At 38.4% G+C, this 27,748-nt stretch overlaps 1 protein-coding gene across 5 annotated transcripts in view; it reads left to right on the forward strand.

The window, feature by feature from the left end:
- atxn3 (ataxin 3) overlaps positions 1–27,748 on the forward strand; it is a 73,212-nt gene that overhangs the window by 12,403 nt on the left and 33,061 nt on the right. For 4 of the 5 annotated variants that reach the window (XM_043697215.1, XM_043697218.1, XM_043697216.1 and 1 more), the window contains exons 2-8: positions 1,615–1,779; positions 3,551–3,595; positions 5,431–5,516; positions 5,763–5,829; positions 8,087–8,174; positions 11,505–11,643; positions 11,972–12,141. In XM_043697215.1, coding sequence (XP_043553150.1) covers positions 1,615–1,779; positions 3,551–3,595; positions 5,431–5,516; positions 5,763–5,829; positions 8,087–8,174; positions 11,505–11,643; positions 11,972–12,141 — 760 coding nt within the window. The remainder of the gene's footprint in view (positions 1–1,614; positions 1,780–3,550; positions 3,596–5,430; positions 5,517–5,762; positions 5,830–8,086; positions 8,175–11,504; positions 11,644–11,971; positions 12,142–27,748) is intronic. The other variant, XM_043697217.1, reaches the window with a different exon arrangement.

The raw sequence follows: 27,748 nt of genomic DNA on the forward strand, positions 1-27,748 counted from the left end.
TTCTAGTGCAGTTGTCCATTTGTGGTTGGTTGCGTTAGTGTACAGAGTTTCTTGGCGCGAAATTTCTCATTCGTATTTGTGGAGTCAATTGTGGGCATCGTTTATCATTTCTCATAGCATTCTGCGGCCATTCTGTTTTGCTAGTCTCCTGGCTTGTGGGTGTTGAGAGGTGGTTTGTATTTGACACATTGTGTTTCCTGAGACACGCGGGCATACAGACTAGCAAAGGAACTGCAATGGAAACTATAATACCCGGCGGAAGACTCTACCCACTCCATACAGGAATTCCTTAACATCATCAAAGACACCAAGATAGAGGACATCAAGGTCATGGTTTCCTATGATGTGATGGCCCTATTCTGCATAGAAGTTGTTTGGATGGAACAATTTTTTTTGTCTTTCATTTTTTCTTTAGTATTTTCTCCAGATTCTGGAAATGTTGCAGTGTTTTATTTCTTAATTGGGAGGACAGTAAGCAAACTGACAACCTGAGCGACAGATCTCCAAAATCTCGTGGAGTGAATTGAATTGACTGAAGACTGGCAACTGTAAAGTTGGGGATCTCCAGAGAAGGGCAAGATGTGTCATCCAGATTATTTCAAATGTTTCAGCCTTAACTTTGCACTGATGTACTGGGCTCCCTCATTGTTACGGATGGCGTTAGTTGTGGAGCCTCCTATGGCTTGATAGTAATGGTAGAATGGTTTACCTGGTCTTCTGAGTGACAGGCCAACCTAGGGATGATGGTGTCTGAGAAACTAACCACACTGTATGTTTCATTTGACTATAGTGGGCTTTTACTTGACCAGTGGTTTGTCCCAATTTTTGGAAAAATCCTACTGATATTAATGGGAAGTTATTTGCAGGGACGATTAGCTAGAGTATGTGTCTGTTACTTTCAATGCCAGGCAGTCCATCCAGTATTTTTTCTACTCTTCTATAATGCAACTGCATGGCTTGTTTGGCCAGTTCAGGAGGTAAGTAGGAATCAATCCCCGTGTTGAGAGTCTGGAATCACATTTACACCAGACTGGTAATAGATGGCAACTCATAGAAATTATATTATATAATATAGTCACGAGACTATATTATATTCCAGATTTGTTTACTCATTAAAAAAATGTAATTCCACCTGCTGCCACGGTTGGCATTCAAAGTTGTGTCTCTTGAACACTAGCCTGGGCCTCTGGAATATTAATCCAGCCACATTGCCACTATGCTGATTGAACTCATGATGATACAATCCCTGTAGTGATTGAGTTTATGATGTTCGGATCCTATACTATTCCTTGCACACACCTAATAGTATAATGAGTCATTGTTTACCTTGAAGTTTGCTATTCCAGATGCTTTGTGCATGAAAGTTAGACTTAGTGTATGGAAAATGTAAACCTGTCTGAGAGTTGAACTTTAGTTCCAATTGATAAGAAACATGAATTACAACATGCATTTTTAGTTTTATTTTCAAATTTTAAACAATGTAGATTGGTTTCCTAATCACGAAAGAATTGAGTATTTTTGTGCAGTATTGACTGAAGTACACCATAGTGCAGGAGATCTGAAGCTGCAGTTCATATGAAAGTTTGCTGAACTTTACTCTGCTTGATTCCACAGCAAGAAGGATCCCTTTGTGCTCAGCATTGCCTCAACAATTTGTTGCAGGGAGAGTACTTCAGCCCTATAGACCTCTCTACAATTGCGCAACAGTTGGATGAAGAAGAGCGAGAAAGAATGGCAGAGGGAGGAACTGGTACAGAAGAATACAGAATATTTTTACAGGTCAAAATGCAAGCTAACTTAACATCAGTTTCAGTGATGCTGCTGTGCATAAGCCAGTTGTCATAACTCAGTAATAAAAGCAGAAAGTGCTGGAGAAACTCAGCAGGTCTGACAGTCATTGATGAAGATAGAAACAAAGTTAATGTTTCAAGTCCACTATGACTCTTCGTTTTTCTTTTCTGTTCAAGCTGTCAACTTTGTTTCTCTCCACAGATGCTGCCGGATCTGCTGAGTTTTTCCAATACTATCGCTTTTTATTTCAGAACTCCAGCATTCACTGTATTTTGCCTCTCTATGCCACACTGGATAGTGAAGAAGGCTTTTGGTCAGTCCATTGGGGATAGGAGTAAGGAGGTCATTTGGAATACTGCATGCAGAGTCAAAGTGTGGCACTAGAAAAGCACAGCAGGTCAGGCATTGTCCAAGGAGCAGGAGAATTGATGTTTCAGGCATAATTCGTGATGAAGGGCTTATGCCCGAAACATCGACTCTCCCGCTCCTGGGATGCTGCTTTTCCAGCACCACACTTTTCGACTCTAATCTCCAATATCTGCAGTCCTCACTTTCTCCTATACTGCATGCAGTTCAGGTCTCCATGCTATAGGAAGAATGTTGTGAAATTTGAAAGGGATCAGAAAAGATTTACAAGGATGTTGCCAGGGTTGGAGGATTTGAGCTATGGGGAAGGGCTGAATAAACGTAGACTTTGTTTTACCTGGAGCGTCAGAGGCTGAGAGGTGACCTTATAGATGTTTACAAAATCACGAGGGGCATGGCTAGTGTAAATAGGCAAGATCTTTTCCCCAGGATTGGGGGAGTCCAAAACTAGAGGGCATAGGTTTAAGGTCAGAGGAGAAAGATCTAAAAAGAACCTAAGGGGCAGTTTTTTTCACGCAGAGGGTGTTACGTGTATGGTGTCAACTGCCAGAGGAAGTTGTGGAGGCTAGAACATTTAAAAAGCATCTGGATGGGTACATGAATAGGATGAGTTAAGGGATATGGGCCAAATGCTGGCAAATGGGACTAGATTTATTTGGGATAACTGGTCGGCATGGACGATTTGGACCAAAGGGTATTATAGCTCTATGACTCTGTAACTCAGTCGTAGTGGGCTGAGAAATGGGAAATGAAATTTAATGTTGATAAATGTGAGTTCTTGCATTTTGGAAAGTCAAATCAAGGCGGGAGTTGCATGGTGAATGGTAGGGCCTTAAGCAGTGTAATGGAATGGAGGGACCTTGGAGTTCAGGTACACGGTTCTCTGAAAGTGGAGGCACAGGTAGACAGGACAGTGAAGAAGGCTTTGACACACTGACCTTCGTCAGTCAGGGCATTGAGTAAAGACATTGGGAAGTTATGTTGCAGTTGTACAGGTTGCAGGTGAGGCCGAACATGGGGTATTGTGTTCAGTTTTGGTCACCTTGGCAATACGTTCCAGGCAGGAGTCACCATCTGGATGCAATTTTTTTTTAATGTTATCTCTGATTCTTTTACCAATCACCTTTAATCTTTTTGAGTGACAGGATTTAAGATAAGTTGTTAAACCAAGGCCTCATTTGCCATCTAAAATTATGACAGTTTTTTTTGCTGATGTCAAGAGCAACTTTATAATTGTAACAATACTCTTGTTATAGTTAAAGCCAAGGAACTATTAATTGCTCGATGAAATTATACAGATTTTTGCATACTTTGTCTGCCAATAAAGAAAAGGCACCTTTCGCATTAGTCCATGAACCATGACCATCTTGCGTTTTGTTTTCTTTCAATGTAGCAACCTTCAGGGAACATGGATGATAGTGGATTCTTTTCAATTCAAGTAAGTATTTGATTTTAAACCTAAAAATCCATTTTATTTAGCATGCTAAAAGTATTATGAAGCATCTTTTTTTTTCTGTTGTAATTGAAAAACAGATTTTTTAAAGAAATTATAGCATACGGCATCCACAAGCTGAACTTAATTAGAATAGTTTGATTTGTTATTTCCTCTTTGATATTTTGCTTCTTTACTTTTCTCATTTTAACTTCCTATCTGGTTTTCTAAGTCAGTTTCTTCAAATTGTTTCTCAGTCTATTCTGCAACCACCATTTCATCTCTATGGTAGCAACATGCACTGTCTTAGTGTAGAAAAATATGCAGTAATGGAATTTTCAGTATTTGAATCCCTGTCCCAAGTTATCACTTCCATACTACTTAATTATTAAAATAGCACATGGCGAATGTGAAGCTGGCATACCCATCAAAGAATTGAAAGGGATGGGAATAGGATAATGCAAGTAAAATTTGGAGTAATTACAAATGGGCAATGTTTCAGTTAATAATAAGCATGAAGTAACTGTCATGTATTTTCATGGCTGACTTGACAAATTAATAGTTTTAACCGTTAAATGAATCAAGAAAATGCACTTGTTCTGAGAGGTGGCAAGCATTGAAGATATTGATGAAATGAGTAGCATTTCTGAAGCTCTGTCTATGTCTCTCATTACCCATAATACTTATTCATCACTGAAAATGTGTTGCTCTCAAATGTACTTTTACATACTCTTTTTGGCAGGATGGAATTACCCAAACCATGGCTATATCAAGATATGATCATAAGAATGCTTTGTACCCAATGCGTAATTATTGTGTTTTTATTTTATGTTTGCCAACAAAGAAAACAAAACTTATTCCTTGAGGCAAATTTATGCAGGCTGAATAAACTTCATTTGTTCATGTTTATGCTTAGCCTGCTCAACAATCTAATCTGTATTTCATCTGGCAATGTAACATTAATATTTGTATAATACAATATATAAACGATGTATGTACCATCACGTTAGAGCTAATATGTATTTGCTTGTAGAATTGATGCATGTGCAAGGTATAAACTAAAATATTTTTTGTCATCTTTTCCAAGCTTTATTTATCAAGGTATAGGTCAAACCGCAGATGAACAATAGCACCTGAGGCTACCAATGATTTGTTATCCTCCAGTAACCCTCTTGTGCACTTTCTCCAAATTCTTTTTTAATTGGACACACTAAGATTTCAACATGCTACTGTTCTTCTGATCAGTAAGGATGAAGAGATTTGATTGGCAAATGGAAGAGGGTATATTTTACTTGTTTTAAAGTTCACCCTAAAATGGTAAAATAAACCAACAGGTTAACATAGAAATGGAGTGCTGAGAAATTAGTTGTAGCATTCTGTGAAATCAGAAGTAGTTTTCCTCACAGGAGGAAGGAACCTTTTCTTCTCGCATTCTCTCTACCTTTCTTTCACCCCACTCCCAAAACCTGCCACAACTGCCAAACACCTCTGAATGTTGGGTCAATTGAAAACTTTCAAGACTGAGATTTATAGTAAGGATATCAGGGGATATATGATATAAGAAACAATCAGTTTAATTACATTTCTTTACATTGTGAAAAATAACTACAAATACTGAAGACAAATAATTATAGTCCTGAGTGTAAGGTGGAAGAGGGAAGGCTCCAGGAAAATGAAAGCAATATGTTGAAGCATATCTTACAGTTAGTGCATATACATTTGCATGTGTGAAAATAAGTTGCTTTTCAAATTAATTTTATATGATTCCTATTGTATTGTTAATATCCAAAAATTGTATTGCTTATACCCAAAGAACTTTCAAAGCAATTTTATTTCTGCAGGTGATTAGTACTGCCTTGAGTGTATGGGGTTTAGAGATTACCCTCTTCAACAGTCCAGAATATCAACGGTTAAAGATTGATCCAGTGTAAGCCACATTAAAGTACTGTATATGTAAATACAGCATGTTTTCAGTAGTTAAAGTTTTTTTTAAATTGCAGATCTGTTTTCAGGTTTTGGATTCAGTTTGTTAATCTATGCTCTTTAAAACTGTTACAATTATATAATAGACATTTTATTTGGAAGATAGGCTTTTTAAAAAAATTGTTGATTCTTTCAACAAATTGCTTGTGAAATAGTTTAAGGTCTATCTACGTGTTTGTTGTTTCCACAGAATTGAAAGAGCATTTATTTGCAACTACAAAGAACATTGGTTTACAGTACGAAAATTAGGAAAGCAGGTAGTTAACTCTTTAACATTAAAGAGCTGCTATGGAATTTTGAAATTCATCTCCCAATATCAGAAGAATAAGAGTATTCAATTTGCAAAATCTTTCCAATATTTTCCACAATTGTTTTAGCTCTTTGTTTAACATTTTTTTAGATTTGTTAAATTTGCTGTACAGGCCTACAGTTAAGTCTTCCTTCTGTCGCAGGAACTCTCATTACTTTTCATCTTTCTTCTTTAACATATAGCTTCACTTGGAGTGAAAAAGAAGTGCCAACAGATTGAGTTGCCTTTTCAAGACAAATTTTTTAAAAATATTGTTACAGTTTCATTAGTTTTATGGTTCAGTAGGTGTTGCCTTTCCCTACCTGAATCAGGTTTCTTTCTAAGCTGCAGCATCAGAATGGCCCTGACCAAAGCCACAATTACATTCTCTATGACAGTGACCATTGTGCCTTATCCCTGCCAAGTTTCTCTGCAGCCTTTTACACAATTGATGACATCATCATCTTTAAATTCTCTTCTGTAGTCCAGCTTAGTGGCACTGTTACTATTTGTTTCCCTTCATACCCACGTAGCCAGATAATCTCCAGCAATGCCCTTTGTTCCAGATGTCAGGATCTGTGGACTCCAGAACCATCAATCCTCAGCTGTGTCCTCTTTCTCTTCTGCCCGTTGTCTCTTTGCAGCACCATCTTCTGATGTGATTTGATTCCATGTATGTGTTGATGACATAGGGCTATAATTTTAAGTGCCTGCTTCAGCCCTTGCACTCAATGAAATCAAACTTGTCAGACATCCAGTCTTGTTTGAGTTGCAGTTTCCTCCAGCTAAGCAACCAAAGGCATTGCCTTGGGTCCTCAGGACAAACTTTCTAGCAGTGACAATGACTATTTTCCTCCTAGGCCACTGTTATAGTTTGACACAAGCTGTTTGTAATTTTGGAGCTTGTCTGATTAAGCTGAATCTCCCCATAGTCTCACCAATAAATTGATTTCCTGCTACCACCTCACTAACTTTGGCTGTCCCTATTTGGCTCCACTAATCAGTCACCTTCCTGTATGACCATCTCTCCTACACCCTTTGCTGGCTGCAGCTGATCAAAAGTTTTGCTGTTTGCATTTTATCCTATGCCAAGTTTTGCTCACCAATTATCAGTGGCCCTACTGATCTCCATTGACTCCCAGTTATGCAATGTCTTCAATTCATCCCCATTTGCATGTCCTTACATTTTGTCTCTGTCACCCACACTCAACTTTCCTCTAGTCCAGTAGCCATACATTCATCCATTTTCTTTATGCTTCATGTCTACTCCCTCTCTTTGCTACCCCCATAATTGTGAATTAGACCCACAATTACCTTGACCTTGTGACCCCTCCCTAAATTTTACATTTAAAAATTTTGATTTTTAACCATTTTAGTCAGCCCTCTTCATCTCTTAGTGCATTATTTATATTTTTAAATTACATTCCTGTGATGCAGCATAATATATTTTCCTCTGTTCACAGTACTTTATCAATACAAGTTATTAAATGCAAGAGAGTCAAGCTTTACATCATACTTATAATTTCAATATATTTATCTGAATTGTTTACTTCTGCTCTTAATTCCTAATAAGTGATATACACATATGTTGACAAAATTTCCATCTAAAGAAATATGTGACTGATTATATTGGATAAAATCAAATTTCTTGCCTCTACAGTTTCAGTTGATGAATTTACTGCATTTTGGAATGTTGAGCTATTCAAAACAGGAAGATTGCAGGCTCAGTTCATGATTGCTGAGTTAACCAATCTCAGCTCTGTTGTTGTGAATGTACTTTGTTGTCTTTAACTTACAAATCATGAAAATTATAGCTAAACAAAAAGCCGAAAGAAGTATGGATCTTGGGAATCAGAAACCAGAATGAAAATTACTGGAAAAACTCAGCAGGTCTGGCAGCATCTGTGGAGCGAAGAGTCACTGGACCGAAAGCATTAACTCTACTTTCTGTCCACAGATGCTGCCAGAATTTTTGTGCTGAATTTTTTTCCAGCAATTTCTGATTTTGTTATGAACATAATAGCGTCAACCTGTTTAACCAGAGCTTGACCACTAGGTGACACTATTACTCATTTTCTGGCATGGAGTAAAGAATACAAAGCAAAATGAATGTACGTGAAAATAAGTTAATTTAAAAGTTATCATGATGTTGCAGCACAGAATGAATATTTGCTTCGAAAATTTCATAGATGTGATTAATAACTTGTGCTTTCTTTTCTGGGCAGTGGTTTAACTTGAATTCTTTATTGACGGGACCAGAGTTGATCTCCGACACTTACCTTGCCCTCTTCTTGGCACAATTACAACAAGAAGGTATCTTTTGTTCAATATCGCAACAACTTAGTTCATTGTTAATATAGGTAATATTCTGCCTAAAATAAAATAAATGAGGAAACAGTGTTGATATTATTTTGGGTTGCAATTTGATACACAATATCTCATAAAGTCTCTAGGTACTGATTCAAAGTTGTTGCAAATTTTTGGTCACTCATAGGTTTCTCCTTTAGGGCTTATATGCACTAAATAAATGTTTTCAAATTTAATACAATACCTCACATTGTAGGGAAAGAGCTGTTCAAGTTCAATTATGGATGTTACCTCTTCTAAATGTAAAAACCTTTGTGGTCAGATGCCCTGCTCATACTTGCCATTTATGCTTGCATATGAAGATTTGTCACTCAAGCAAGAAAATGATTTCAGGCTGTGGGGCCATGACTCAGCAAGGAGTTAGCTCCTTCAGAAATGAATTGGGGAGGAAATTGGACAAAAAAAAATAGAAACTTGCTTCAGTAACAAAATACATTTTGAATAATTTTTTTGAAGGTGAAGTTCCAAATCTGCTGTCTAGTTATTATGAAAGAAAATCAGAACTAACATTTTGGTATTAATCAGAACTTTTAGAAGTCTGACCTCAGTAAAATAAAAGACCATTAACAAATTTGACTATTTTCTATTTTTTACTTTCCTAATGTTTCTTGCAAATTTGGTGATCATTGGGATGAAGGATGTTTTTGCTGAGGTGTAGAGCACTTACCGTTTTAGATGCTAGGTGTTAGCATCTATCAAATCCCGACAAGGCAGAGCTACAGTAAAGCTCCTTTTATTCTGCCTAACAGTGTACTTCAGCCTCAACCTTGGAATAGTGCACAATTTAATTTCCCTTGGCCTACTGTGTAAATCATGACAATAAGAAATGTCCTGCAGAGGACATTTATAATAAACCTTGATATCTTATAAACAAACAATCCCAAAAGCTATTGCATTTCTTGTAGGGACAAATGTAGCAATAATTCTGTGCAAGCACATTTTTGCAAACTGTAGTAAATTGATAATCAATTAATTGTCACCAGTGGTATTTGTTGGAGGGAAGAATATCCTTAAAAAGTGCAACAGGGCTGAATAAATTTCACCCTGCGTGTAGTCTAATATCCCAGCTGAAGAATGGCACATCCCTCACGCAGCATTCTGTCCTTTGCTACATTATCTTGCTAATGATCTCAAAACCTGTTGTAGGTGTCCAATGTTTTAGCAAAAGAAGCTATTGTGTTTATAGAATTCCTACATTGTGGATACAGGCCCTTTAGCCCAACAAGTCCCCACCAACCCTCCGAAGAGTAACCCACCCAAACCTATATTTACCCTTGATTAATGCACCTAACCTACACATCCCTGAACACTGTGGGCAATTTAGCACGGCCAGTTCACCTAACCTGCACATCGTTGGACTGTGAGAGGAAACCAGAACACCCAGAAGAAACGCACATAGACATGGGGAGAATGTGCAAACTCCACACAGACAGTTGCTGGGGCTGGAATCGAACCTGGGTCCCTGGTGTGAGGCAGCAGTACTAACCACTGAGCGATCGTACCGCTAATTGTATAGGGCATTCTGCTTAATCATGATGCCAGTTGATTTTTGATCAAATTTGACCCATTTAACTGTCTTGTTCTTTGAATGAAACTCACCACTCCAAAAGGTTGGAGCTGCTTGATCACCAATCAAATGATTTAGGAGTTAAAATAGAAAGTGCTGGAGAAACTCAGCAGGGTTGGATACGTGTGTGGAGAGAAAAACAGAGTTCCTGTTTTGAGTTTGATATAACTCTTCACTGAAGCTGAATGGAAAATTGGAGTTTTTATGCTGTTGGCATAGGGGGAGGGGCAAGTAGAACAGATGGTCAGGGTGCCCATAGCAAAAGATAAGGCAAGTGGTCGTGATGGAGGAATAATGGTCCTGAAACATTTCTTCCCTGGGCTTGCTGCATGCTCCAGGGAAGCCCAACACAAGCTCAAATAAAAGCACCTCATTTTCTGCTTATAGTCTTCACGACTCGACATTGAGTTCAACAACTTCAATGCATGAGTTCTGTCTTCCATTGTGATAAAATCTTCTCTCAGCAGCCCCTCTCCAGTATCATGTTTGTATAGGTTTGCTCTCAGTAAAGCTGACCTATTTTCTACTAATCAATTTTACTCAAGAATCTCCCAAGCAACTTTGGTACCTACAATGACACCATAAGTGGCAATTTGTAAACTTTTCACTGTACCCTTTTGTAATGTATCAGTAAAGCTAATTAAATTCAATTTACTATGATTGTCTATTTTGCACTGATATCCCTCCTCTGCTACCATTAATAGCCCTTTTGTCTTTTGCTCTGGGACCCTTCACAGTTTATGCCACTCACTCCTCTCAGTCTTTGTCATCAGCACAAAAACATGACTTCCAACCCGTTTCAATTCCAAGGAATAGTCACTTCAGAATCAACTTATGTTCTCCCTTAACTCTAATTCTCTCTCTTCAGATGCTACCAGACCTGAGGTTTCTCATGTACTTTGTTTTTATTTTACATGACCAGAGTTATTGTACTCATTGTTCACTTAGATATGCTTGAAGGTTCAGTGCCACAGCTGGTAAACTAAATAAAAATTAATATTTGGGAAAAGCTTGAGTTCATGACAGAATAATCTCAGTTGAGATGATTAACTAGACATTTGTTGTAAATTTTGTTCACTATCAACAAATCATAGAATAGCACAGGTCAGGAGGAGATTGTGGTTGACCATGTCTGCAGTCTTGCTTGTTTGAAGGGTAAGCCAGTTGGTCCCCCACTGCTGTTCTTTCCCCATATTCGTGCAATTTCTTTTCACCTTCACTATTACTACTTTCTACTATTGACTCTATTTCCACCAACTTATCAGACGGCTTTCTTTTGCAAATCCTAACTACTTATGTCAAGAGAAGTCTCTTCTAATGCCACCACTGTCTTAAATCTGTTTCCACTCATTACTGACCCTTCAGTCATTGGAAGCAGTTGTCTAATCAATTATTCCTTCTAAGCCCATCATGATTTTGAACACCCGTAACAAATCTACAATTGGCTTTGTGTTTCAAGGAGAACAACTCAGCTTCTCCAACTTATCCATGTAACTCCAAGTCCTCATCCCTAAACAATCCTAATAAATTTCTCTGTACCCTTTCTCTAAGTATTTTATGCCCTTCCTAAAATTGGCCATTAATAATTAGGTAATTATTGAGACCAAGCTCGCATTTTACCTTGATTGACCAATACTTCCTGGATTTTGTACTCTCTCTTTAATAAGCCTTGAGTGCCATATGCTTGATTAAATGCATAATTTCTGCAGGTTATTCGATATTTGTAGTAAGAGGAGAACTGCCAGAATGTGACGCTGATGAGATACTCAAAAGCTTGAGAGTGGTGCAACAAGACAGGCCAAAGCTAATTGGAGAGGATGCAAATCAGCGAACAGAAATCGGTCAGAGGTATTGAGAAATAAAATTGCTCAAATCCCTTCATTTCTTCCTTCTCTAAAATAATTTACAACTGTTGTTCCTTACTTCTAGGCTGTCATGTCATGTAAATGTCTGACGTGAGTGCTGTCTACATTGTAGGATCCGTTTCCCCACACTGACAAATGTGGACGTTATGCTCTACAACAGGTGTTAACTGTAAACTAAAAAAGGCTCATTCAGCGAGAAATATGTTCTCTATAGATTTACAGCATATGGAATGTAATACCTAGTAAGAATAAAACAATTGAAGAAGCTTTCTATGTTCTTGTTTTAATCTTTTTAAAAAATTGTTTCATAGGGTACACAGCAATGACTGGGAACGAGCTATTGATATGTCTAAATCAATTACAAATGTTCTGGATGAAGATGATGAAAATCTGCAGAGGGCATTGACCTTAAGCCGCCAACACATGGAGACAGAAGATGAAGAAGCTGATCTACGAAGAGCAATTCATCTCAGCATGCAAGGTGAGGGTTAGTGCTCCACTGTGATAGTACATCTTGTTAAAAGAACCACCCTTGAAATGACACACAATAAACCTACAGCCTGAGCACATTTATATGTGGAGCTTAAATGTCAGATCATTATTTTCAGAGAAAGATCCTACTCATTATTTCTACAGGTTTTAGCCCATAGTCATGGCTTTGTCAGTCCTTATTGAAACTGTAATAGGTAAGTTTTACAATTTATCAAATTCTGTATGAATATTTAAAATAACCTATTCATCTTGCATTATAAAAAATGTCAGACCCAACCTAATTTGATAGGAAAATTATGATAGCTTTCTTTAATGCTTTGAGAAAATATGTTTCCCAAAATGAATCTCGATCTAAGCAACAGTATGTGCTGTCTGCTCAAATCATGTTGGAGTTGTTCTGTGAATCAAGCAGGAAAATTGCAATGCCATTGCCAGTGTTCCTACCAGTCCTCATAATAGATTTCCAGTTGGAGGTGATGATGCATTGATGATGCCATTGGGTTCGTAATCCGATCATGTTCTCTGGACTCAGCTTGAAGACCACCATGGTAGAATTTGAATTCAGTGAAAACGCTTCTGGAATTAAAAATCTAATGATGACAATGAAATTATTATCATTTTTTTGTAAAGGTTCATCTGGTTCACTAATGTCTTCTAGGCAAGGAAATCTGCTGTCATAACTTGGTCAGGCCCAGATGTAATTCCCACAACAGTGCATTTGGCTGTTAACTGCCCTGTGGAATGCCTTGCAAGCCACACTGTTATTTTGAACTGCTCAAAATTATCAGTGGAATAACACCAGGCAGACCATTTGGCATCAAGCTACAAAATTGAGAGAACTGCCCAAAGTTTGTGAGAAGATTTGTAGCTTGGGTGCTTGTTGCTGTGGTTCTGTTCGCCGAGCTGGGAATTTGTGTTGCAGACGTTTCGTCCCCTGTCTAGGTGACATCCTCAGTGCTTCCTGTGAAGCGCTTCTGTGATGTTTCCTCCGGCATTTACAGTGATTTGAATTTGCCGCTTCCGGTTGTCAGTTCCAGCTGTCCATTGCAGTGGTCGGTATATTGGGTCCAGGTCGATGTGCTTATTGATTGAATCTGTGGATGAGTGTCATGCCTCTAGGAATTCCCTGGCTGTTCTCCGTTTGGCTTGTCCTATAATGGTTGTTGTCCCAGTCGAATTCATGTTGCTTGTCATCTGAGTGTGTGGCTACTAAGGATAGCTGGTCATGTTGTTTCGTGGCTAGTTGGTGAGAGAACTGCCTCTCAAACTAGTCAAGCAATCTAACTTTGTCACACTGGACATTCTCCTTGAGAAGGTGACCAAAAAGGTGGATGAGAGTAAAGTGGTTGATTTGATGTATATGGGTTTCAGTAAAGCATTGGACAAAGTAGGCTATTGCAGAAAATACGGGGGAATGGGATTGAGGGTGAAATTGGCTAACTGAAAGAAGACAGAGGCTGGTGGTTGATTGGAAATGTTCATCCTGGAGTTCAGTTACTAGTGGTGTACTGCAAGGATCTGTATTGGGCCACAGCTGTTTGTCATTTCTTTAACTGACCTGGATGAGGGCTTAGAAGGATGGGTTACTAAATTTGCAGGTGGCACTGAAGTCGGTGGAGTTGTGGACTGTGCGGAAAGATGTTGCAGGTTACAGAGGGACATAGATAAGCTGCAGAATTGGGTTGAGAGGTGGCAAATGGAGTTTAATGTGGGAAAGTGTGTGGTGATGCACTTTGGAAGGGGTAGCAGGAACACTGGGCTAATCGTAGTATGGATGAGTAGAGAGATCTCGGTGTCCATGTGCACAGATCCCTGCAAGTTGCCACCCAGGTTAATATGGTTGTTAAGAAGATGTACGGTGTATTAGCTTTTATTGGTAGAGGGATTGAGTTTTGAAGTCATGAGGTCATGTTGCAGCTGTTCAAAACTCTGGTGCAGCCGCACTTGGAGTATCGCATACGGTTCTGGTCACCGCATTGTAGGAAGGATGTGGAAACATTGGAAAGGGTGCAGAGGAGATTTACCAGGATGTTGTCTGGTACAGAGGGAACATCTTATGAGGAAAGGCTGAGGGACTTGAGGCTGTTTTCGTTAGAGAGAAGGAGGTTCAGAGGTGACTTAATAGAGACATATAAGATAATCAGAGGATTAGATAGGGTGGACAGTGAGAGTCTTTTTCCTTGGATGGTGATGGCTAGCATGAGTGGACATAGCTTTAAATTGAGAGGATAATAGATATAGGGCAAATGTCAGAGGTAGGTTCCTTACTCAGAGAGAAGTAAGGGCATGGAATGCCCTGCCTGGAACAATAGTAGACTCACCAAATTTAAGGGCATTTAAATAGTCATTGGATAAACATATGGATGGTAATGGAATAGTGTAGGTTAGATGGGCTTCAAATTGGTTTCACAGGTTGACACAACATCGAGAGCCGAAGGGCTTGTACAGTGCTGTGATGTGCTATGTTTTTGGAATCATGTCATGCAAACAATGTCCCAGCCAACACTTTTGCCATCTCCTATATATGTCCTGACCCACAAGCAAGACAGACCCAGCAGAAATGGTGACTTAGTGTTGTACAGTCAGGAACGAGTTCCTGGGGATCTTCAACATTTACTATCGAGTCTATGAAGGCTTATGGCATCAGGTAAGGAAGCCTGCTGATTAACCCCTACTGGCACAACTCAACTGATGTGTTAAGCACCACTTGGAGGAAGCACTGAATGTGGCAAGGGCAGATAGTAATGGGCAGATAGGAATAACCAATTAACAATTCTTATGGAGACAGAGTTTCACATTTAGAAAGCCCTATGTCATGTTGATAACTTAATTTGTCACCTGTTATCGGCATTCTCATTCTTGAACTAGTTTTCATGCACACAACTTGCTTTTACCTATTTCAGGTTTCAGCTCTTGCCCATCTTGTCAACTTAAGTAATTTTTTTAATTATAGAAGTATACTACCTGACCAGCAAGTATCACTTATATAATTAACATGAAATGTTAGACACCGTATTGTCCAGTGAGAGGAACCACTAAAAGCAGGAACTAAGCTAAGGCACGCCTTAGTGTACATCAGTTTGAAGCAGTTAACATTACAATTCAGGAGAGGATCTTACATATGTGTAGAATACATCAAATTATTAAAGCATTAAAAACAACTACAATGGACTATAAAGGGTAGGAGCAAAGTAGGGCATTCTGCCATTGAGTCTGTCAATAAGAGGCTGTCTACAAGCACACAATGCATTCTTCATTTTTTATGCATGGCCATCAGTGTCCTCATCTAAGATCCCAGAGTAGGGCAACTCTCTCTTCTCTCCCCACCTCACCCCCACTACCATTGCACTGTGAACTATTATTCCTAGCCTGGATGAAGGCTTATGGCATCAGATAAGGAAGCCTACTGCTGATTAACCTATATCTTCTGACTCAAGCTTTTAAAGTAAGTTCAGTGCCAGAGTCTGAGCTGGTGACTGGGAATGTCACATCAAATTATGGGACCCCTATGGCTGATCAGACAGCAGCTCCTGACTTTCTGGCTGAAATGGGAGGGAAGGGAGGGGCGGCACGGTGGCTCAGTGGTTAGCATTGCTGCCTCACAGCATCAGGGCCCCAGGTTCGATTCCAGCCTCAGGTGACTGTCTGTGTGGAGTTTGCACATTTTCCCCGTGTCTGCGTGGGTTTCTTCCGGGTGCTCTGGTTTCATCCCATAGTCCAAAGATGTGCAGGTCCAGGTGAATTGGTCATGCTAAATTGCCCATAGTGTTAGGTGCATTAGTCAGAGGGAAATGGGTCTGGGTGGGTTACTCTTCGGAGGGTGGGTGTGGACTGGTTGGGCCGAAGGTCCTGTTTCCACACTGTAGGTAATCTAATCTAATCATAAACGGGTATTGAGTGCATAGCACCAATTCTATGGTGATAACATCTGCAGTTTGCTTATTTTCCAGATAGCAGGTTGAAGGTGAGCTGTGAGTTGAGGGAGATAACACAGGAAAATATAGTTATTCTTAATATGTTCAATGATATCAAGCACTGGAAAGCTATTTCAGCCAGACTCTTTATAGAGTGATTCCGCATCTGTAAGACCATTGAAAGTAGGAGCAGAGATAGGCCTTTCAGCCCATGGAGTCTGCTCTGGCGTTCAGTGAGTCATGGCTGGTCTGAAGATTCTTAAGTCCAGTTCCTGCCTTATTTCCGTGACCCTTAATTTTCTTGCTGATTGACAATCTGTCTATCTAAAATACTTTACAACCCAAGCTCTGTCCAATGAATTCCACAGATTCACTGCGCGCTAACAGAAGAAACTGTTCTTCAAATCCATCTAAAATGGGCAACCACTACTCTGAGGTGATGTCTTCTATTCCTAGAATCTCTGACAATGAAAAATACTCTCAGTAAATACCATCCCCCCCAGAATCCAATATGTTTCATTGAGGTCACCTGTCATTGTTAGCGCTCTCAAATTTCTTGGGGGTGGCATGGTGGCTGGGTGGTTTGCACTGCTGCCTCACAGCGCCAGGGACCCGGCTTCGATTCCAGCCTTGGGCGACTGTCTGTGTGGAGTTTGTACATTCTCCCAGTGTCTGTGTGGGTTTCCTCTGGGAACTCCGGTTTCCTCCCACAATCCAAAGATGTGCACATTAGGTGAATTGGCCATGCTAAATTGCCTATAGTGTTCAGGAATGCAGATAGGTTAGGTGCATTAGTCAGGGGTAATTATAGAATAATGAGTAGTGGGTTTGGACGGGAGACTCTTCGGAAAGTCGGTGTGAACTTGTTGGGCCGAAGGGCCACGCTATATGGATTCTAAATTCATTCTTCTAAACCTCACTGAGTGTATGCTTAAGTTCCCATCCATACACATGATTAAACTAGTAAATGTTCCTGAACTGCTTCTAATGCCAGTATATCTTTTTTGTGGATGAGCTGACCATAATTGATCACAGTTTTCTAGGTCTACAAAGTAGTGCCTTCTATAGCTTTCGCAAGACTTCCTTAGATACTCCAATTCCTTTAAAGGCCACAATCTATTTGCTCTCCCTACTGAACTTGGATGTGATAAGAAAAGAATGTTGCAATTCTTTGTACTGTATGTCAAATCATAAAGGAGGTACTGGGTTAATTTTTTTTTCTTTTGAGGGCTGACTGAGATTTTCTCCAGGGCTAATTTTTCATTTTGGGGGCTACTTTTTGTTTTTCAGCAGTTCCTGGGATCGAAAGATTGAACTTAGAAACAAACGGTTCCCAAAATGCATATTTTGATGTTTACTCTGTGCCTGTATGAAAGGACATTAAAGAAACTAGATTTACTGGCTTTAGGCCTGGACTGGGCAGGTTACCTTATGAGTAAAAATTGGACAGACTTGGTTTGTATCCACTGGTGTTTAAAAGAGTAAGAGGTGATTTGATTGAAACATATAAAATCTGACAGATCTAAACAAGATCAGTGTGGAGTTGATGTTTTCTCCAGCATCTAGAACTCTGCGATCACTGTTTAAAAATTAGGGGTTCCCCATTTAAAACACAGACTCAGCAAACATTCTTTTTCTCCCACGGTCATGAATTGTTGGAACTCTGTCAAGCAGAATCCTTATGGCAGAAGGAGAGGTGAGCAGATTCTCATTAAGCAGGGTGATGAAATGTGATCGGTGTAGGTGGAAATGTGGAATTGAGATTATCACTGACTACCCATGATCTTATTGAATGGTGGAGCAGACCGGAGGGGCTGAGTACCCTACACCTCCTGATTTATCTGTTCACAAACAAGAAACTGTGCTGGACTCGCATCCAAAGATCCAACGACTGTTTTCTTTCATTTCTTCCTCCTCACCCCATCCCTGCAAACACTGGACCTGAAAAGCTAGGATCTTCTGGGTTGATCAGACTTTTTCTACGCATCAAAACTTTTTTTAAAAAATGCTCACACACACATTGATTTTTTAAAAAATCTTGTAGATACTTCTACAGCAGAAACAGAGAATTGAAGAGAACAGAAAAAGAATAGGTTTTCCCACAACATTTTTTATCCTCTGCCCCATGTTTCTCAACTTTAAATCTTATTCCCTAAATAATTTACGGAAAAAACATAAAAGTGGCAGAAAATCATTAGAAAGGATTTAAATTTTAAACTTTTTGGATAGGTTTCTCTTAAATTTCTGTATACTTTTTCTAAACTTGTAAGGCAGGTCCAGGAGTAGGATTTTAGAAGGATGAATAAAGTTACTTTTTTCAAAAGATAGTTGTAAAATCATAAATATTATTAAAATAACATGTAAATTTGAAAGTGAACAATGTTGTCTGTTTCCCACACTATTTCTTTTGGTCTTTCTCCTATCTCATGCTGAGGCCTCCTTCTCTCCCAGATTCGCAGCTTCCTATCTCTCCTCCTTTCCTTCTCCCTCACACTCATAGGCAGTCACTCAAACTCCTCCACCTAAATGCACTTGCTCTCTCGCTCGCACTCTCTTGCACATTCCGAGTTTACCTTCCTCACTATCCAAGTCACTTCACCTGCACTGGTTCCCCCATCATCTTGCCTGTCCATCCTGTGCTGCTGCTCCAGCTCCTCCAATGACCAGTGCCCCTTTCTTGCCATTGATACTCCATGGAGCTTTATGAGGGTCACCAGAGGCATTTCAGGAACCAATTTGCCAGCTGTCCACCTTTCACATCAATACTGGAACGTACAGATCATGAATTTTTCATGCCCCTGTACTCTGTAAAGTGACTCCATAGCACAAGCACATCAAGTTCAGCAATGTTGTGTAAGGAATTAAGTAAATCAAAGGCTTGTGTCTGCATGATTAGCTCCTGATCTTAACTATTCTCAATAATGAGGACATAGCGTCTAATCTTTACCTAAAGTGCACTGTGAAGGCTATGCTGCTGTCACATAGCTGCTAGCAATTGGTGTCTTATTTGCTATGGAAGCTATACTTTTCTGTATAAACCAATCAAGTGGTTTTGAGATGAGATGGAGATGCATTTAGCAAAAAGGCATTAATATATTTTGCTGCTGCTTTTTTTTACAAGGTCTCTGCCACAGTGTAATTTTCTATGCTTTATAGATGTCCACTAAGCTCAGTAATAGCTGTGTCACTCCTGAGAGAGAAGTTTGCAATTCAAGCCCCATTCTAGAGATTTTACCACAGAATTGTGATTGCCACCTTTCAGGTGAGACTCCCAAGCTGTAGTAGGATGAATCCTCACCACAGCATATCATGGATAAGGTCCATTTGGTAAATTTTCTACCACCATCCTCTTTTCTGTTAGGAATTTACAAAGCTTGCTTCATCTGTCGTGGGTCAAGAGTACAATTTGGTAGTCAAATGAGAAGGGACTCATAGGAACTATAGAGACAAAGAGGGTGACCTTAGTGTTAGGGGTTACTCCTTCAAGATCGAAAGCCGTTCCCCCTGTTCAAGTCCATGTGGCATCATCAGATTGAGTGGTGCTTAATGCATTCCTCAGCACTATCTCTTTTAGACACCTATGCAACAAAACCATGGCATTAACTGGCAATTCAAGTGGATGAAAAAGTTTCCATAGCACTATTTGTAGAAACGTCGAGGAGTTTACAGTGTGTTTTGGTCAGCATTTATCTCTTGACTATCACCTAGAACCAAAAATCAGATCTTTAATTTTATTGTTGTTTGTGGGATCACGTGTGCAAAATTGCTTTTAGATTTCCGGTCTTTCAAATGTACCTTTGGCATATCTTGAGAATGTGAATGGTACTTTAAACACAATTTCTTTTTAATTTTAGCTGTGATTGCTCAACCAAAGTATGTGGAGGGAAAACTGACTCAAAACTCCTCTTCAACAATTTCGAATTTGGGACTTTGCCAACTTCAGTTTGCCTTCTCATATTAGTCAAAGTGATTTTGATATCCTCTCTATGAAGAGCAACTTAAATAGTAAATAACTATAGGTCATGCCGTTCTGATTTATTTCATTTTTTGATAAGAATAAGTTTTATATTCTCATCTATCTATGTGTGTTATTTGGACTGCCAGTAGATTAAAATAGTTTTTATCCTTTGAAACAGAAATGTACAAAAGAAGGTGATAGACTTCAGATCCCTGCATGGCTGGAAAGAGAGCAAAGCTGTACTGTATACGTATGTACATACAGTCTCAAAAGGGAGAAAGGTTTCATTATGGTTCTGTTCTATAACTGTTTCAGAAATAAAACATGAAAACTATGTTTTTATGTTTGTTTGTTTGTAGTTTTAAAACTAATTTCTGCAGAGGTTTATAATTTTTCTTTGAAAGGTAGAATAAAATAGTTTTCATCTAACCACACTGTTGAAGTGTAATTATACTATGTGTGGAAATAGTGTGCCAGATATTGCAATGAAATCAGAGCATTAAGGAATATCAGGTATATATCAAAATAATTCCCTTAAGAGTAATCTATAATTGAGAAATTGAATTAGTAATCTAGTTGAATGCTGATAAGTGCCATAGCATGAGAGATTTCTGCTTAACATATCTCCTTAGTTGATGATCTACTAACATAATTGCACTGTCAGAAGTTTCAAGTTTTCAGGAATTTCAGTAAATTGGTTAGGCAGGAGATAGAATGGTGTAGCACAAAGGAGGCCATTCAAATCACTTGAGTGAGCTCTCCAACAGTGACAACACTTTGCCTTTCTCCCATAAATTTTTTAATTGTTCCATTTTTACACATCTATCCACTTACTTTTAAAATTATTGTGGATTCTGTTTCCACCTTGTTTTTATTTGGGCATTTATTATTAAGCAAGTTTGTACATTTAAACATAAAGCTCCTAAAATCTCCCTTTATCCTTTATAGTGATTTTAATTTCCCCAGTCCCATTAATTATTCCCTTATCAAAGTCTTTCATAAATTTGAATGCATATGTCAGATTTGCTCTTATCCTTGTCAGTTCTAATTGGTCCTAACTATTGAAAGTTAACTATGAAGTTATCTTTCATTCTGTAATATCTAAACATTTCACTCCATAAATTTTACAAGATATGTTGTCTTATGAATCATAAAATTAAAAGTTCATTTTAAATCAATTATGCAACTAATCCACTTAAATATTTCAAATATGGAGTGTTGGAGGTGGAGCATATGATCTTACAAAATGTTAAGATATACTGAGAAATCCATAACAACCAGTATCAGCTATGCAAACTGAACAAGAATCAGTTAGAAACCAGGTGCTTTCTTACAAACAAGCCGGTTCTTAACACTGGTCACTCCAACCCACTCCTGAATACCTTGGTGCAACCGTCACCAGTTTAATTTGGATAAATGTGAGGCATTGCATTTTGGTAAAACAAACACGGGCAAGACTATATAATTAATAAGTGTCCTGGGTAGGGTTGCATTACAAAGAGATCTAGGGGTTCAGGTACATCATTCTTTGAAATTTGCATCACAGGTAGACTGGATGGTTAAGAAAGCATTTAGTGCATTTGCACTCATTGCGCAGACCTTGGGGTTTAGGAGTTGGGATGTGATGTTGAGGTTGTATAGGACGTTTGTGAAGTCTGTTCTGAAAGGATATTATTAAACTGGAGTTAGTTCAGAAAAGATTTACCAGAATGTTGCTGGAATGGAGGTTTTGAGTTTTTAAAACAGACTGGATAGGCTAGGACCTTTTTCACTGGAGCATAGGAGATTGATGGGTGACCTTACAGAAGTTTATAAAATCATGAGAGGCATAGAAAAGCTGAATGGCAACGGTCTTTCCTCAATGGTAGGGGAGTTCAAAACCACAGGGCATATTTTTAGGGTCAAAGGAAAGAGATTTAAAAAGGACATGAGGGTTAGGTTTTCTACACAGTGCTCAATGTGTGGAATGAACTGCCGATGGAAGTGGTGGGTGGGGATATAATTACAACCTTTAAAAGACATTTGGATAAGTCCATAAATAAGAAAGGCTTGGATGGATATGGGCCAAATGCAGGCAGGTAGAACTAGTTTAATTTGGCAACCTGGTGTGGATTAGTTGGACCGAAGAGTCTGTTTTTATGCTCTATCACTCTGTCAGAAAAGGGCATTTCATGGCAAAATTGAAAAGAAAATAAATGAGTATGAGACCATTAGACTTAGTGGGCATAAGTTAGACAATTTGGTCCATCGAGCCTGTTCTGCCATTCTAGAAGATCATAACTAATCTGATTTGGAGATGCCGGTGTTGGACTGGGGTGTACAAAGTTAAAAATCACACAACACCAGGTTATAGTCCAACAGGTTTAATTGGAAATACACAAGCTTTTGGAGCGACGCTCCTTCATCAGGTGATCAGGCCTATCACCTGATGAAGGAACGTCACTCCGAAAGCTAGTGTGCTTCCAATTAAACCTGTTGGACTATAACATGGTATTGTGTGATTTTTAATATAGCTAATATGACTATCCTCAATTCCCACTTTCCTGTTTTATCTCCATAACCCTTGATATTCTTACTGATTAAAAATCTGATTGTCTTGGCCTGAAATATATATAATGAGCCAGCCTTTGCAGCTCTCTGCAGTAAAGAATTCCACAGATTTACTATCCTCCGAAATTCCTCCTTATCTTTGTCTTAACCTCAATGCAAGGAATCACCTGTTTATGTCCTGTGGTCTTAAACTCTTCCACAAGGGTAAGCAACCTCCCTGCATCTATCCTGTCAAGCCTCCTAAGAATTCTATATATTTCAATAAGGTCACTTCTTTTTCTTCTGATACTCAATAAGTATGTGTCCAACCGACTTAACCCCGCCTCATAAGAAAATAGCTCCATACCTGGCATCAACCTCGTGAAGTTTTGTGGACTACATCTAATGCCAACGTCTCTTTGCTGGATACGGAGATCTAGGTGTGGTCTGACTTGTGCCTTGTATAGTTCCAGCAAGACTATTTTTGTTTTAGTACTCCATTCCTTTTGAAATAAAGGCCAACATTTTATTAGCCCTCCCTGCTGCTGGATGAACTTGAATGATAGCTTTTTGTGATTGATACGAAAGGACCCCAAATCCCTATGTGCTGTAGCTTTCTGCTGTCTCTCTATTTAAATGATATACAGCTTCTGTATTCTTCCTGCCAAAGTGAATGACCTCACATTTTATCACATTATATTCCTTTTGCCAAGATTTTGCCCAATCACTTAACCTGTCTATATCCCTCTGCACCCTTTTTGTATCATCCTCACCACTTGCCTGCTCACTTACTTTTCTTGTCAACTGCAAACCTGGCTACAGTACATTCACTTCCCTCATCCAGGTCATTAATGTAAATTGCAAATAACTATGGACACAATACTGATCTCTGTGGCATTCCACAAATTACAGATTGATATCCTAAAAATGCCCCCCTTATCACAACTCTGCAATATGCTTTTTGCTGAAAATTTCTGTGCTCACGGTTCCTTTTACCCAGTACGTAGCAATATGACAGACCTTTCCCATGTAAACAGTGCCACATTGTACGACACACAACAGATGTTAATAATTAGTTGGAGCATAGCACACTGTGATTGTGCAATCTAGCTGATGGATTTTCACAAATTACTCAATTTTTATCATTTTTTGTTTGGTAATGAAATTTCTAGTACCTAAAATAGGGTTTCACCACAGCGTAAAATTATATTTTACAATAGCATGATGAAATTTATCTACTGAATTTTCCTTTAATGCATTCCATAAAGTTTTTATTTCAAGACCACAGAATTTCCTGGACAGGAGGGAGAAGCCAAGTAACTATAGATCCTTCAATTTAATATCAGTTGTGGCGAAGTTACTGGAATCTATCATCTGAGGCAGAATGACTGACCATTTTGGACAAGTTTAAGCTAATCAGTCAGCATGGAGTTATGAAGGGTAGGTTGTGTTTTGTTAATCCAGTTACGTTATTTAAGGAAGCTCTTGGTTTGCTTCATTGAGGATAAGGGATGTGACGATATGGAGGTGCAGGTGGCGTTAGGTAAGAATACAAAAATAGAATACTGAGATTGCTGGTAATCTGAAAGAACAGAAAATGCTGGAAACAAAACACAGGTAAGACACCATCTATAGTGAGAGAAAATTAAAGTTAAAATTTCAGGTGGATGACCTGACAGAAAACAAAGTTAGTGGTCTGAAAAGTTTTCTTTCTGTTTTGACCTGGCCTTTGATAAAGTTCACACAGGAGATTAATAAACAGAATGTATGCTACAAACAACAAAGTGGATGGCAGATGGCCATGGCCCCCCGCACCGTGCATAGATGACATCTTGACCTAGGCAGTGAATCATCTCTACACCACAGTTCAGGGAAAAGCCATCATTATCAGCAGTTAAGGAACAAAACCACGTTACAATTTAAATGGAAGATGAGTGGAGCCCAGTGCATTATTATTTCAATACAACTGTATGTTTTTCAAAAAAAAAACTCACCAGATGAAATTAAATTCAGAGATTGAGGTTTGATTTGTGTGGTTTAAAAATCAACAAGCCTGATAAATCCAGTCCCATTTGCCAGCATTTGGCCCATACCCCTCTAAACCCTTCCAATTTATATACCTATGCTGGTGCCTTTTAAATGTTGTAGTTATACCAGCCTCCTCCATTTCCTCTGGGAGCTCATTCCATACACACACCACCATTATCTACAATTCACCACCATCAACAAAAATGGAACTGCAAAGAATTGTAGGTAAAATTGTGACAGGTTGTTAATTATTTGGGAAGATATGAAACAGTAGAGATTTAGTGCTTGTTCTTTGATTGCCAAAATATGACAAGCATGTTCTCTGGAGATCCATATGTAAGCCTATTTTTCCATTAAATATGCAAATTACCTGGCTAAAGGAGACAGGTTACAGGTACGATGGTGTGAAATGATACAGAAAGTTGCATAGGTGGGTGCAATAAGTTACAAAGTTATGTACATGAATTCAGGACAGCTTGACTGATGAAACTATAGCAGATGGAATTCAATGTTATCTGTATAAATTAGAAATGAATTGCATCAACTTTGTTTATATCCCTTTGAATTTAGAAGCTTGAAGAATGATCTAATCAAGGTACAGTTTTTGAAACAATTAAGGGGTTCGTTAAAATAAATTATTGTTATTGGGGGGGAAATAAGAGGGCATAATCTTAAAATTAGAGTGAGACCATTTAGGATAGAGCTTCCCAAACTGGGTTGCAATCCTCAATGGTTTAGGCAGCCATAGTTTTTAGCTTTGAAATTGGCTGCCAATTAGCTCTATACAAATTCTTACAGCTATGAAGTCCCTTTAAATCTCAATTTTTTAAGTGGCCTAACTACCAGATCTAGTCAGCTTGAATGCTTTCATAAAAATGTTGGGTTTTTTTTTAAACTTAATAAAATCTCTGTGGATGGAAATGCTTTGCCTTGCTGTTCTCACAGTTGTTCTGTCCACACCCCTGCACAAATAAAAAAGAATTCTCTTAGGTCTGGGAGGATGGCAATTCTTGACCACCAAAGTTGGGGCACAATGGGAAAAAATTTGGGAAACAATAACCAAGGAGGAAAGTCAAAACAGGGGTGTTTATCCAAAGTGTAATGAAAATCTAGAACCCACTTTCTCCCAAAACTTGTAGTAGTTAGGTCATTTGAAATTTTGAAAACTTTGATGATTAGATTTTTGTTGGGTAAAAGTACTAAGGTTGATAAACCAAAGACATTTTAATTAGGTTGATGTACAGATAATCTGGCAGGGTAGACTTGAGAGTTATGAATGATTGAGGCTGGTGTGGGAATTGGGTCACCTGAGGGTTCCATTTTTAACAATACCTGCCAACTGTAAGCTGCAAACCTTAGATGTCAGCAGCGTTCTATGTGAATGAAATTAAAACGCCAAAGTTGGTGATGCTCTCAGAAAGTAAAAATAAAATTTAAAGAGGTGAAAAATACAAAGAAGAAAGTAGAGGAAAGTGAGAGAAATAGCGACATCAAATAGGAGAACCCAGTATGGGTGTGACTATGTTAACTAACACTCAATGTACAACGCCTTGGGAAATTGAATGGATTTGTAAACAGTGTTATTTGCTAGTAAATTTTTTTTCCATTTGAATTAAAACAAAAAAAACTTGGATTTTGAAACAAATACAGTAAAGGGAGTCAAATTTGTTGACAGATTTTCCAGTTATCTATTATTGTGAAGGCTAATTATAGTGTAAGCCTACTATAGGCTTAGTTTTCTATGGCTAATGCTTCTCATTTGATGTGTTGAGGTGATCGCAAAGGAATTATGGAGTTAGCAACCTCAAAGTTCTTAAGTTTGGCAGTGCCTGTAAGGGTGACAGGTAAAGGAAATGGTTTAAAAAAAAAGTGCAAAAGCAGACGTCAGTGCTTCACAGTAGCAAGAGATGAGTGGTCATATGCTGCAACGAGGCTTATTGTATGCTGAGGATTGCCATTGAAGAAATGTAGAGAGTGAAAGGGCCTGATGAGTCATTTTGGAACTTCATAAACTCCAGTTTATTCGCTATTGACATGTAGATTAAATGTCTTACTTTTTTGAAAATTATTTTACTTTATAAGTTATGGCTGACTTGTTTTCATTACTGTGGGAAGCTATGAAAAGGAGCCCAAAAAAGGAATGTAGGTGTAAAACAGTGCCCATGTTTTCAATAATTGTGCACTGAAATCACAGTTAAGTTTGCAGTGCAGTCCTGTAATCATGAAATAACATTTCATGTTTTTTTGGCAATAATACTGTGGACACTTTAAGTAATGCTAACAGATGAGAGGGTTACGATAGTAAGGTTGAATTCTAAAATTATTTTTCACAGTGGTTTTCGTTGGAAGATGTTGCTAATAATCCCAATTGAATAACAAATCACAGCGGATTCATCTGAGGTGGTGGAGAATATAGTGGTCAGCGATGAAATGGTCGATGAGGTATTGGAAAATTTGAAGATACGTTGGAACCATCTAATTTTATTATTTTAATTGGTGTAACAGGGTATGTAAAAGGAGATCAGTTATGTCTATAATGATGATTAAAGTGCGAATAGTAGCCCATGGCCTAAACTGTATTCCAAAAATTCTGGATCTTAAATATGTTTTGATTGAAGCAAATGTTAGGAATGCTATAATGGGCAATTCAAAGCTCAAATGAAACTGTAATGAATGTTTTGGAAAACACATTGATTTCAAATTGTTCTTGAGTATATAGCAAGAGTGAAAAACATAGGTTTATAAAACATTGTTTTCATATCGAGTGCTTTTGAGGTCATTATATTAATTGTGTAAGGAATTTCACGTTCTATATTTGACATTTAGAAAAAAAAGGTAAACTTGCTACATGACAACTGGCTGAACTGAAATATTTTGAGGCTTCCAATAAGGTTGTGAATTAAATATTTAAACAGGCAATAGGGAATGAATCGTAAATTTGAGCTCTGAATACTTAAAAAGGCTGTTACTAATTAGTACAGTAATTTCCTAGCTAACCATTAAAGTTGCATTTTTGTAGTGCAATCAATGTTAGACTTTGCAGTCAAGCATCCTGAACACAAATTATGGGATCTGGTGTGAATTGAGTGAGGATATCCATTGTTCAAAACTTTTTTGAACTTTCAGGACACTTTTACATTTGAAGTGTGTGTTTCTGAAAGGTAAGC

This window comes from Chiloscyllium plagiosum, chromosome 10 (genome assembly GCF_004010195.1).
Source record: "Chiloscyllium plagiosum isolate BGI_BamShark_2017 chromosome 10, ASM401019v2, whole genome shotgun sequence".
NCBI classification, from domain to species: Eukaryota; Metazoa; Chordata; class Chondrichthyes; order Orectolobiformes; family Hemiscylliidae; genus Chiloscyllium; species Chiloscyllium plagiosum.